Source organism: Notechis scutatus, chromosome 6 (assembly GCF_049901735.1).
Source record: "Notechis scutatus isolate UNSWTSFEM ecotype Mainland chromosome 6, rNotScu1.2, whole genome shotgun sequence".
Classification (NCBI taxonomy): Eukaryota; Metazoa; Chordata; class Lepidosauria; order Squamata; family Elapidae; genus Notechis; species Notechis scutatus.
The window spans coordinates 44655487-44668563 of record NC_142014.1 but is presented as its reverse complement, the minus strand read 5'-3'; the positions used below and the strand labels follow the sequence as shown (position 1 = coordinate 44668563).

The window sequence follows — 13077 nt, the reverse complement described above, 5'->3', positions numbered from 1 at the left end:
GCAAGGTCTGGTCCCAGGCCAAGAGAGGATTAAGCTCCAACTTCACTTCCCCCATCCTTTGTCTTAAATTAGAATCTATGTTTGTCCTGATTGACATAAACCATATAGCTTAAGTAATACTTTATGACAGTGTGATTGGCTCTCTTGTTCTTTTTTGAATCAGTTTTTCTTTCTATCAGTTGATAATATCAGATGGTAAACAAGGTTTCTCCTTAAATTGTAATGTGTTGTCCACCCAAAACCTGCTTTCTGGAGTAGGAGAATTCTAAAAAGTAATGAAGAAAAGGCCTTTTGCATTAGCAGATATTTGTTGGTAGAATTTTGATTGTAGCTCTTCGGGTTTTTATTCAGTATCTACCGATCCTCACAATTAATAAAGCATAAAGACCCCTAGAACTTATTGAATCACTAGAGAAACAACTTTCTTTCTTTCATTATAATTATACTGAAAAATGTACTATATGTGGTACCTAAGAAGAGTTAGCATCTTTGGTGGAGATGCTTGCCTTGCCCTTTTGAGTACTGCTTGTTCACCTTTGATAATAAACTTGTTTTATTATTCTGTACCCCAATATGGAGCCTTTCCAACTAAAGAATTGGGGTTTATAATCGTTTAATTTTATGAGAGCTTGGGCAAATGATTACTAGCATTGAAAACTGGATAGGATACATCTTTTGAGTAAGAACTAGCTATGTGTTTATTTATGAGAAATCATTTAATCCAAAATTAGATTAAAGTCAGACTATCTATGAGTCAGTTTAAAATTATCTGTTTATTTGGGTTTTTATCTATTTAAGAACAGGTGTTCTGCAACTTGTGAGAGGACAAATTAAGTACTTGCCTACAAATTACTTTGCAAGGGTCATACAATTGCTTGGGGAGTTGCTCCCAGCTTTCTACAGTGTAGGTCTGTATGTATACACATATGAAACCTTTTTGAAGCAGACACATCACTCCAGCTAATTATATATCTGCTGAAACAGTTGAAGGAGAGATGCTTCATTTTCTCTTCTATGTATTGCAAAACATTTCTTTTGAATTTCTGAAGATGGCTAGTAACTGGATATGAGGTACATCAATTAGAAGTAGAAGAATAAAAGATCATGATGAAACATATTGATTGGTTAGTTTTATTTATTTGTACATTTATTTTTATGACTGCTTGTACATACATAGCTTTGAAGTTTATTTTAATGCCAAGGGAACAGTGTTGATCCATGTTATGTTACTTTTATATTGCTTCTAAAACGTAGTCACTGAGAATGAGTTGGCTGACCATATAAATTTTCTTAAATAACTGAATAACTGTTGCAATAATTTTTCTATGTAAATTTACAGTTTAGATCATTCCAATGAGAGACCAACAGAGGACATTTCTGCCACTGCCCACTTTCCAAAATTGAAAAAAGTGGGTGGTGAGATGATACCTTGTATTTAAACCTCAACATACATCAGCAAAAGTTTAAGAAGTAGATCTTATCAGAGTGCAAAAACAGTATGGTTTATCCCAGTTGCTTCTTTCATAATTTCTGAGATTATAAACTACATCACAAGAAGAAAGATTTGGAGAGCTTGTTCCAAATAGCCTTACCACCTTATATATTTCCAATAAAATATTAGTGATCCTCTATAACTAGCTCTGGGAATATAGAGTAAAACAACTAAATTAAGATAAAATGCTTAAGTTAGACTAAAATAGAAAACATGAGTTAATAAACTAAAGTATTATGGGGTTATTATTTTTATTATTTGTATATTGGCTTTTTATTTTCATAAGCCACTCAAATTCACTGAGAGCGAGTGAGCGGCCATATAAATTTTCTCAAATAAATAAATAAAAAAAACTAAAATAACAATTAAAAAACCCACCGAGATTAAACAAGCAGGAAATTCTGAAAATCTATGGAAATAGAAATATATTTAAAGGCATGGGAGAACAGGACAGATGCCCATTTAAAAAAACATTACAATAGTTGTAATATAGTTGTAGTACAGCCAACAAAGTGGCTTACCATGCTTGTGCTACCTACTAAGGTTTGTGGAATATGAAAGCAATTGAGATAGTTAAATTTAAATAGTGAATAAGCAGATGTGTTGTTATTAGAACATACTCAATATAATTAAGTAATGATTGTATGGATTAAATCATTGTGATTTTGGAATAAACTAGATCAATATAAAAACTGAATATGAAATTTGGATTATTTGTTTACTTTCTACAGTATGTGGAACAGTATCAGTTGGAGAAGAAGAAGAAGAAGGTGAGACAGGATGGATTGAAGGAGCTGCAATCCTCCTGTCTGTCGTTTGTGTGGTATTAGTGACAGCTTTTAATGACTGGAGTAAAGAGAAGCAGTTTAGGGGATTGCAAAGCCGTATTGAACAAGAGCAGAAGTTTACTGTCATCAGGGGTGGCCAAGTCATCCAGATACCTGTAGCTGACATAGTTGTTGGTGACATTGCACAAGTAAAATATGGTAAATATACCCATTTATTTTATTGTCATCTCTGTAATTTATTATTTGTTTGTTAAATATAGTTCTGGCTTCTGTTTTAGGTGACCTTTTACCAGCTGATGGTGTGCTTATTCAAGGCAATGACCTCAGAATTGATGAAAGCTCGCTCACTGGAGAATCTGATCTTGTTAAAAAAGTGTTGGATCGAGATCTTATGATGCTCTCAGGTGAGTGATCAAATCATAGCTAGGATCTAAGCATGAGATATTATGGAAACTGAACAAAGTTTCCTACTTCTAAATATAAGCCACTTAGTAGAACTGAAAATCTCGGAGTTAAACATACATAGCCCCATTCTTTGTGTTAAAGCCTACATTAAGCTAAAAAAAGTCCCATTAAAAACCCATATGGCTATCCCATAAAAAAAATCCTGAATAACTTCTCTCTTGATATAAAACATCTAAAGGAATTAATATAAAAATTCATCTCAAAGTGTAAATCAATGTAGAAGAAATAATCATTTTGACTATGTTTATTTTCCCCCATAGATTCATAAGAATGTTCAGTGCAATTTAACATTTAAATATATTAACAAATGTTCAAGGAACAGGTAGTCTTTGACTTAACCATTTGTTTAAGTCATCAAGGGCTGTGATGTTGATGCTATTATACATCGTGGTACAAATGACTTGTCCCAGAAGGATGTACTTTCTGTTCAGAAAGACTTCCAGAGCTTGGGCTATGAACTTAGTAATATGGGCTGTAGGCTTATCTTTTCAGAGGTTCTACCAGTATACAAGGAACAAAAAGAGAAAGGGCAGTGTGTAGCAGAGTTTAATGTGTGGCTAAAGGAGTGGTGTAAAAGGGAAGGCTTTGGTTTTATTAGTCATGATGTCTGCAGCTGGTCCAATGAAAAACTGTACAAAAGAGATGGTTTGCATCCATCAAAGAAAGGGACTGAGTTACTTGGCATTAAATTCACAGATTTCCTGGATAAACATTTAAACTGAACAGCGGGGACAGAGAATTAATGGATTCAGAACATCTCTGTCCCCAGAAACCTAAAACTAATAAGGATACCAGTGCGTGCAAAATAGCTGTTTGTGCAGGTAAGATTATCAACCTTGATGCCAACCAAAACCAAGCATTTAATAGTGAGTGCCATACCATGTGCACTGATCAAACAGGTGGCAAGAAAGTAGGGACAGGCAGGCACAACACAGGTAATGTAGACAGTAAACACAGTGTCAGACACAAAGATCTCAAGTGCCTATATACAAATGCACAAAGTCTGAGGAATAAACAGGGTGAACTCGAACTACAAATACATGAAGGTAAATGTGATATAGTTGGAATAACAGAAACTTGGTGGGATGAAACCCATGAATGGAATATACTGGTAGAAGGATACAAACTATTAAAAAAAAACAGACCCCATAAAAGAGGAGGTGGAGTTGCACTGTATGTAAAGAACCACTGTATTGCTACAGAAATGCATGAAACCAAAGATGAAAACCTCCTATAATGCATATGGGTCAATCTAAAAGAAAAAAAGAATGACATGGCCATAGGAGTATATTATAGGCCACCCAATCAAGCAGAAAAAATAGATGTCCTTTTTGCCAGCCAACTAACAAACATATGCAGGAAACACACAACAATAGTAATGGGAGACTTCAATTATTCTGATATCAATTGGAAAACTAATTCTGCACCAAGTGAGAAATCAAATAAGTTCCTAACCAACCTACCTGACAACTTTGTTGTCCAAAAGGTAGAGGGTGAAACTAGAGGGACAGCCATACTGAACTTAATTCTTATAAACAGAGAAGAAGTGATAGAGTGAGTTGAAACTGCAGGAACCTTGGGTGAGAGTGACCATGTCATACTAGAATTCAACATAACACAAACAAAAGCAACAGAACATAATGACACCAGACTCTTGGATTTTAAAAGAGCTGATTTCAAAAACTCAGAGAGAACTTGGGAAAGATTCCATGGATGAAAATCCTAAAGGGGAAAACAACTCAAGAATCTTGGGAAACTCTAAAAAGTATGATCATAGAAGCCCAGACCAGCACAATATCACTGAGAAAGAAAAACAAGAAATCCAAGAAGAAACCAGCATGGCTACACAAAGATCTCTCTGGCAAATTGAAAGAAAAAAAGGACAAATACAAAAAATGGAAAGAAGGATATACAACTAAGGCAGAATATCAGCAGATAGCCAGAATCTGCAAAGACGAAGTCAGGATAGCAAAGGCTCAGAACGAACAAAGACTTGCAACAAAAGTCAAAGATAATAAAAAAAGTTTCTTCCAACATATAAATAACAAGAAAAAAATCAAGGAAACAGTCGGTCCACTAAAGAGAGAAGATGTCAAGGAAGTAACAGGCAACAGAGAGAAAGCAGAACTGCTTAACTCATTCTTTGCATCTGTCTTCACACAAAAAAAAACGATAACTCAACCCACCAAAAACATAACTGTACCAGAAATAAAAGTTAAAATAAGCAAAAAAATAATAAGAGAATACGTGTCTGATCTTGATGAAAACAAATCACCGGGGCCTGATGGATTACACCCCAGAGTTTTAAAGGAGCTGGCAAAGGTCATCTCAGAACCACTGCACCATATCTTTCAAAAATCCTGGAGCACTGGGGAACTACCAGAGGACTGGAAAAGAGCTGACGTGGTTCCCATTTTCAAAAAAGGAAAAAAAACAGACCCAGGAAACTATAGACCAATCAGCCTAACATCAATACCCAGGAAGATCCTGGAAAAGATAATAAAAAAACAGATCTGCCAACATCTAGAAACAAGTAAAGTAATAACTAGCAGTCAGCACGGATTTGTTAAAAACAGATCATGCCAAACCAATCTTATTTCATTCTTTAACACAGTGACTAAATTAGTAGACCAACAAAATACTGTGGACATAATATATTTAGATTTCAGCAAGGCATTCGATAAAGTAGACCACAACCTACTTCTTAGTAAGCTAGAAAAAAGTGGAATAGATAGCTCCACCACTAGATGGATTCGCAACTGGCTGGCAAACCGTACTCAACGAGTAGTTCTTAATGGGTCTAAGTCTACATGGAGGGAAGTAAGCAGTGGGGTACCACAAGGTTCCGTCTTAGGCCCAGTACTCTTCAATATCTTCATTAACGACTTAGATGAGGGAATAGAAGGAGAACTTACCAAATTTGCAGATGATATTAAGCTGGCAGGAATAGCTAACACCCAAGAAGATAGGCTCAAGATCCAGATGGATCTTGACAGACTAGAACACTGGGCCATATCTAATAAAATGAAATTCAATATAGAGAAAAGTAAAGTCCTACACTTAGGCAAGAAAAACCAAAAGAACACATATAAACTGGGTGAAACCAGGCACAATAGCAGTAACTGTGAGAGGGATCTTGGAGTCTTAGTGGACAACCAGCTAAATATGAGCCAGCAGTGTGCAGCCGCCGCCAAAAAAGCTAATGCAATCCTAAATTGTATTAACAGAGGGATACAGTCAAGATCAAGGGAAGTACTAATACCACTCTATAAAGCCTTAGTAAGACCACACCTAGAGTACTGCATCCAGTTTTGGTCACCACATTATAAAAAAGATGTTGAGACTCTAGAAATAGTACAGAGAAGAGCAGCCAGGATGATTAGGGGACTGGAGGCTAAAACGTACAACAAATGGTTGCAGGAACTGGGCTTGGCTAGTCTAGTAAAGAGAAGGACCAGGGGAGACATGATAGTGGTCTTCCAATATTTGAGGGGCTGACACAGGGAGGAAAGGGTCAAGCTATTTTCTAAAGCTCCTATAGGCCAGACAAGGAATAATGGATGGAAACTGAACAAGGAGAGATTTAACCTGGAAACAAGGAGAAACTTTCTGACAGTGAGAACAATCAACCAATGGAACAGCTTGCCCTTGGAAGTTGTGGGAACACCATCACTTGAGACCTTCAAGAAGAGATTGGACTGCCATTTGTCAGAAATGGTGTAGGGTCTCCCGCTTGGGTGCGGGGTTGGACTAGATGACCTACAAGGTCCCTTCCAACTCTGATTATCTGTAATCTGTAATATGTTTAATAACACCCATTCAGTCTTACAATGGCGCTGAAAAAGTGACCTACAGCTAGTTATCACATTTACAACTACTCAATATCCCAATTATCAAAACTCCTGCACTCAGCAACCAGTATGTACTTATGAATTTTGCAGTCTCTGGGGTTCATGTGATTACTATTTACAAACTTCCCAGGGGGCTTCCAATAAGCAAAGTCAAGGGGGGAAGCAGAGTTTTGCTTAATGACTGCTGTAAAAAAACTTCGTAAAATTAGGCACAACTCACGTAAGGACTGCATTGTTTAGCAATGGAAGTTATGATCTCAATTGTGGGCATAAGTCGAGGACTACATGTTCTAAGATATTATTTTGGAGCATAGGCCAATAATTCACAAATTGCCATTAATATCTATAATGTAAGCAGAAATATATCAGACTTATTCCGAATAACCCAATGATTTAATGTGTTACTTTAGAGAGTATTTACAAATTGAGATAAAGAGATTGGAAATTTATCAGAAATAAGAAAATATCATCTGAATAAATAGTAGTTACTCTACAGCTGCTTGGATCCCCAAAATTCAATGTAACTGTCTAAAGCAGAGACCTAATAGTTTTAATTCTAAACTTTATAAAAGAGATGATAAAGCTCATCCTTAGAAAATTTCAACATAACATAGCACAGCATAGCATAGCATAACAGAAATATAACAAAATATAGTATAATAAATACTATACTATACTATACTATACTATACTATACTATACTATACTATACTATACTATACTATACTATACTATACTATACTATACTATACTATACTGTTGTAGACAAACGTATATTTCTTCATTCATTAAGATTTATATGCCACTGCTATCAAAAAATAACACTTTAAATACCATTCATAATCATTCTAGCTGATGGATTTAAATATTTTTAATCCATTAATAAACACACAGGAATTCAATTTTTCCCAAATCATTCCACATTGAAGCATTTTTCTGCATCTAAAGAAACTATCAGATACAAATCAGGTTTCTCGGATTCTCACCTTATTCATGGTAATTTGTTCCTTAGTCATCTTATGTTTGAATTGCTATAATGTAGTGTACATGGGGTTTCCCTTAAAGAACTTTTGAAACCTGCAGCTGCTCCAGAATACAGCAGTATTGGCAGTTTTTGGAATTTCTCATTACACTCATGTACCACCACTGTTCTATAAGATGTACAGACTTACAATAAGCTTCTGGTTGCAATTCAAGATGCTGCTTATAATCTTAAAAAAAAAAATCATCTGTGGCATAGGACCAGATTATTCTCAGGACTGCCTTTTACCTATTGTTTTACTCCTATTGTTCTGGAACCCTGCTGTAAAAAAGTGTCATCTTCTTGGACCCCAGAGTCATACTTTCTCAGTGGCAGCACCTGTCCTCTGGAATAAGAGTTCCCTACCCCAACACATTGAAATTTGGATGGTTCTGACCTTGTTAGACTTTTGCAAGGTATTGAAGATCTAGCTGTTTCCCATGCATTTGGGATGAGGTAGATGAGCTTAACTATTTTGATGGTGTGTGGAATTATTTGGGTGTTGGTGTGGATCTGGGATTGGTTTGGTGGGTTTGTTTGCTTTATCACTTGAGTGAGATAGGTGGCTATATATAAATTATATAAATAAATCATAAATAAATTTCTAAAACATCTTCTAATATCTAATTCCTTTTATAAACTGGAATTGTACTGATTTCACTATAAAAAAATATGTCATAAGGTCCCTGGTTGCCTTTATTTAAATGTTTTTCAGAGGGCAACTTCCTTCCTATAAGTTCCAAATGAGGCAGGACTTGGAGAAAGTGGATCTTTGTTTCTATGAGAGACATAATTCCTTCCACTTTATATTCCAAAACAATGAATATAAGATCAGTCAAGATTACATCCTTATTTATTGATGCAGGAGACAAGTGAAGACTGATTAGAAAAGTTTTCCGCTACAAGTGGTAGGCTAGTGGCTTGCTTGCTGATTGATTAAAGTTAAAATTCATGGCAATCTCTCTCTCCCTCCTCCTTTCATATCTATATTAAAACATCCAATAATCATTGTCTAGAGCAGTGGTTCCCAAAGTAGGTGGTACTTCCCCCTGGGGGGCACTGGGATGCCTTAGGTGGGCACTAAGAGGCAAGGGAGGTGGGTCCCTCTCAGGGTGCAATTCAGGGGTGGGATTCTACCAGTTCACGGTAGTTTGGAGAACTAGTAAAATGTGCCCCTGGCTGGCCCTGCTCCTCTCTGCCCGCTCCTCCATTCCCTGCCCAGTCAGTCCTTATTGTGCATGTGCGACATCGCGTGCATGTGCAACAATTGCTGACGGCCACAGCGGTGTGTTGGAGAAGCGGAGCAAGCAAAGCTGGAGGTCGGTAATTTTCTCTGTAAAAAGCATCCAGACACTGTGTTTTTTTCGGTGCAGCTGGAGTCTAGCTGCACCGAAAAAACCATGCGGCATCTGGAGATTTTTGGAGCGAAAATTACTGACCTCCGGTTTTGCTTCTCCAACGCGCCACTGCTGCCGAGTTCTAGGCACCAGCCATGCAGGCTTACCCCATTGACTGCTGCACCACTCCGCTCGGACTTGCTTGGGCAAGTCTCTTCAGTGCAGCAGGCTCAATGGGGTGGATCTGCGGGGCCGGCGCCTAGAATGCAGCTGCAGCGCTGCAATGGAGGAGCAGAGAAAAGCTGGAGCTCGGTAATTTTCACTGCAAAAAACTTCCAGCCACCATGGTTGTTTTTTTTGGTACGGCTGCAATCCACTCGCACTGGAAAAAAATTTGACGGCTGCAGGCATTCGTGACAAGAGTGACGTGGGCTGGCGGGGAGCCCAGCAACAACAATTGCTCAGCCCTGCTTGCCTTCCCTGGCAGCCAGCCTCAGAAGGAAGGTAAAGTCACGGCCGTGGGACGATGAAAGAGGCGGTCGTGGGGGAGGAAATGGGGAGATTAAGGGCCTGGGCCTCTGAAAGGGGAAACAGGGTGGTGCAGGATTAGCCCAGGCCTTTGACAGATTAGACCACGCCTGCCTGGGCAGAAAAATAAATGCTCTGTCTTACATATTGGCAAAAAGAATCAGAAAATAAAATACAAGCTGAATAGTCAAGACCTTGTTGATGAGCCAAACTCTGTCAAGGACCTTGGAGTACTCATCTCTAATGATCTAAGTACAAGAGCTCACTGCAACTACATAGCCAAAAAGGCGTTTAGAGTTGTTAACCTAATCCTACGTAGCTTTTTCTCTGGTAATATCACACTGCTAACTAGAGCATACAAAACATTTGCTAGACCAATACTTGAATACAGCTCATCAGTCTGGAACCCGCATTACGTATCTGATATTAACATAGTTGAGAAAATCCAGAAATATTTCACAAGAAGAGTTTTCCACTCCTCTACTTGTTACAGAATACTTTATGCCACCAGACTTGAAATTCTAGACCTAGAAAATCTAGAACTATGCCGCCTTAGATCCGATCTAAGTATAATATATAAAATTATACATTGCAATGTCCTACCTGTCAATGAATACTTCAGCTTCAACCATAACAATACAAGAGCACACAATAGATACAAACTCAAGGTAAACTGTACCAAACTTGATTGTAGGAAATATGACTTCAGCGACAGAGTGGTCAATATCTGGAATACTCTACCTGACTGTGTGGTTTCTTCCCCAAACCCCCAAAACTTTAACCTTAGACTGTCTACTATTGACCTCACCCCTTTCCTAAGAGGTCTGTAGGGGATGCGCATACACGCACCAACGTGCCTACCGTCCCTGTCCTATTGTGTTTTTTTTCTTATATGTATCCATTTCATGTATTCATAACTATGTTTATACTTATACCTGTTTTCTTATAATCACTTGACAAATAAATAAAATAAATAAAAATAGGTTAAGGAAGGGATAAAGAGAGAGAAAGAGAGAGGGAGGGGGAAAGAGAGAGAAAGAGAAGGGACAGACAAGAAAGTAAAGAAAGAAAAATGGAGAGAAAAAGGAAGAAAAGTGATAGACAAAGAAAGGGGGTGGAAGGAAGGGACAGAAAGAAAGAAAGGGAATTAGAGAGAAAGAAAGAAAAAGGGAGGGAGGAGAAAGTGAATGGGATATCGAGGGAGAGAGAAAGAGAAAGAGAAGGAAGAGACAAGAAAGAAAAGGGAAAGAAAAAGGGAGAGAGAAAGGAAGAAAAAGGATAGATAAAGAAAGAGAGGGGATGGAAGGAAGAGACAGAAAGAAAGAGAAAAAAAAAGAAAGGGAGGGAGGAGAAAGTGAATGAGATATCTAGTCCAACCACCTGCTCCAACAGGGTTAGAAGGGAGTGAGTGAGTGTGTGTGTGTGTGTGTGTGTGTGTGTGTGTGTGTGTACGCACATGGCTGTCAAAACTCCAAAACAGGTAAAGTAGCTCTGGGGAGGTCAGTCATAAATTAGAACACTTACTAAGCAACTGGCCATTAAGCGAGGACCACTTATATTTGGTTTGCCACTTGGCCATGCCCACCCAGTCAGATGACCACCAAACCACGCCCATCCGGTCACATGACCAGAAAGACATGCCCAGCGAGCAAGTCATGACCACCCAGTCACATGACCACCAAACCACTCCCATCCGGTCACATGACCACCAAGCCATGCCCACAAATTAGGCCATGCCCACAGAACCAGTTGTTAAGAAATTTGAATCCCACCCCTGTGTGGTGTGCACTTAAGATGAGTTTGTAGCACCAAGGGGGCGGTGGACTGAAAAAGTTTGGGAACCACTGGTCTAGAGGGATTTAAAAAGTAGAGGTGAAAGATATTGATATAAATAAGATGTAAGTTCCTCCTGTTTTACTTCCAGCATTTATTTTGCTTACTATTATTCACTTTTTCCGCACTTTGCATTAGATGCTTACCATGAAGGAGAATAATGTGATAGATACGTCTAACCAATCAATTAGTATGCTGAAATTATGATAGAAATAGTTCAAAGCACCAGGAGAGCATTTGATCCCCTTTGTGTCTTCATCTTTGATAAAATGAGTATATCTTTTTTATTTTTATTGCTGCTTTTGTTGATCATAATAATTGTATATTATCATGGATTTAAGTTTCTCTCAGCCAACCTACCTCACAGGTTTATTAGAAGATATAATGAAAGATAACTCTATGCAAACTACTTGAACTCTTTAGATCACCAAATAAATAAGCATTAACATTTTCATAAAGCTACAAAATTCACATTGCTTATCCTTAATTCACACATGCTTTTTTTCATCCTAGGTACACATGTTATGGAAGGTTCTGGAAGAATGGTAGTTACTGCTGTAGGGGTAAACTCACAAACTGGAATTATATTTACTTTACTTGGTGCTGGAGGGGAAGATGAGGAAGAAAAAAAGGAAAAAGAAAGAAAAGAAAAGAAAAGTAGGCACTTTTAAAATCCTGTAAATTTATTTTAGAGATAATTGTAGATAGTTTATTGTTCATTTATATTTTATGTAAATTTTGAGTAATATAATTTTAGAATTCACTGATATTCTTCATCCATTCAGAATAAATTTAAAAACACAATTTAAATTATTTCAAGCTATTGTTACAAATTAGCTTCAGCTTTCAGTTTATGAGCCTGTAGAATCAAGTTTTCTTCAAGTATTCTTAGAAATATCACTGAAGTAAGATGTGTTCAATGAGACATGTCAGATAATGATAAAAATGACAGACTAATTATAATATAATAATTATTTAAAAAGTCTAAAAATAAATCCTGAAACATACTTTAACATGTTGTATTCATATTCAATGTGAATATACCAGGAATTTATTATATAGTAATAATGGACAATAATGAAAGTTATACACTGCTCAAAAAAATAAAGGGAACACAAAAATAAGACATCCTAGATCTGAATGAAGGAAATATTCGTATTAAATACTTTGTTCATTACATAGTTGAATGTGCTGACAACAAAATCACACAAAAATTATCAATGGAAATCAAATTTAGCAACCCATGGAGGTCTGGATTTGGAGTTACACTCAAAATTAAAGTGGAAAAAAACACTACAGACTGATCCAACTTTGATGTAATGTCCTTAAAACAAGTCAAAAGGAGGCTCAGTAGTATGTGTGGCCTCCACATGCCTGTATGTCCTCCCTACAACGCCTGGGCATGCTCCTGATGAGGTGGTGGATGGTCTCCTGAGGGATCTCCTCCCACACATGGACTAAAGCATCCCCCAACTCCTGGACAGTCTGTGGTGCAACGTGGTGTTGGTGGATGGAGCGAGACATAATGTCCCAGATGTGCTCAATTGGATTCAAGTCTGGGGAACGGGCGGGCCAGTCCATAGCATCAATGCCTTCGTTTTGCAGAAACTGCTGACACACTCCAGCCACATGAGGTCTATCATTGTCTTGCATTAGGAGGAACCCAGGGCCCACCACACCAGTATATGGTCTCACAAGGGGTCTGAGGATCTCATCTCGGTACCTAATGGCAGTCAGGCTACCTCTGGCAAGCACATGGAGG

General features: G+C 37.7%; 1 protein-coding gene across 6 annotated transcripts in view; it reads left to right on the top strand.

The window, feature by feature from the left end:
* ATP2B1 (ATPase plasma membrane Ca2+ transporting 1) overlaps positions 1–13077 on the top strand; it is a 79693-nt gene that overhangs the window by 41593 nt on the left and 25023 nt on the right. For all 6 annotated transcript variants that reach the window (XM_087968086.1, XM_087968083.1, XM_026693650.2 and 3 more), the window contains exons 4-6: positions 2224–2478; positions 2559–2684; positions 11829–11972. In XM_087968086.1, coding sequence (XP_087824212.1) covers positions 2224–2478; positions 2559–2684; positions 11829–11972 — 525 coding nt within the window. The remainder of the gene's footprint in view (positions 1–2223; positions 2479–2558; positions 2685–11828; positions 11973–13077) is intronic.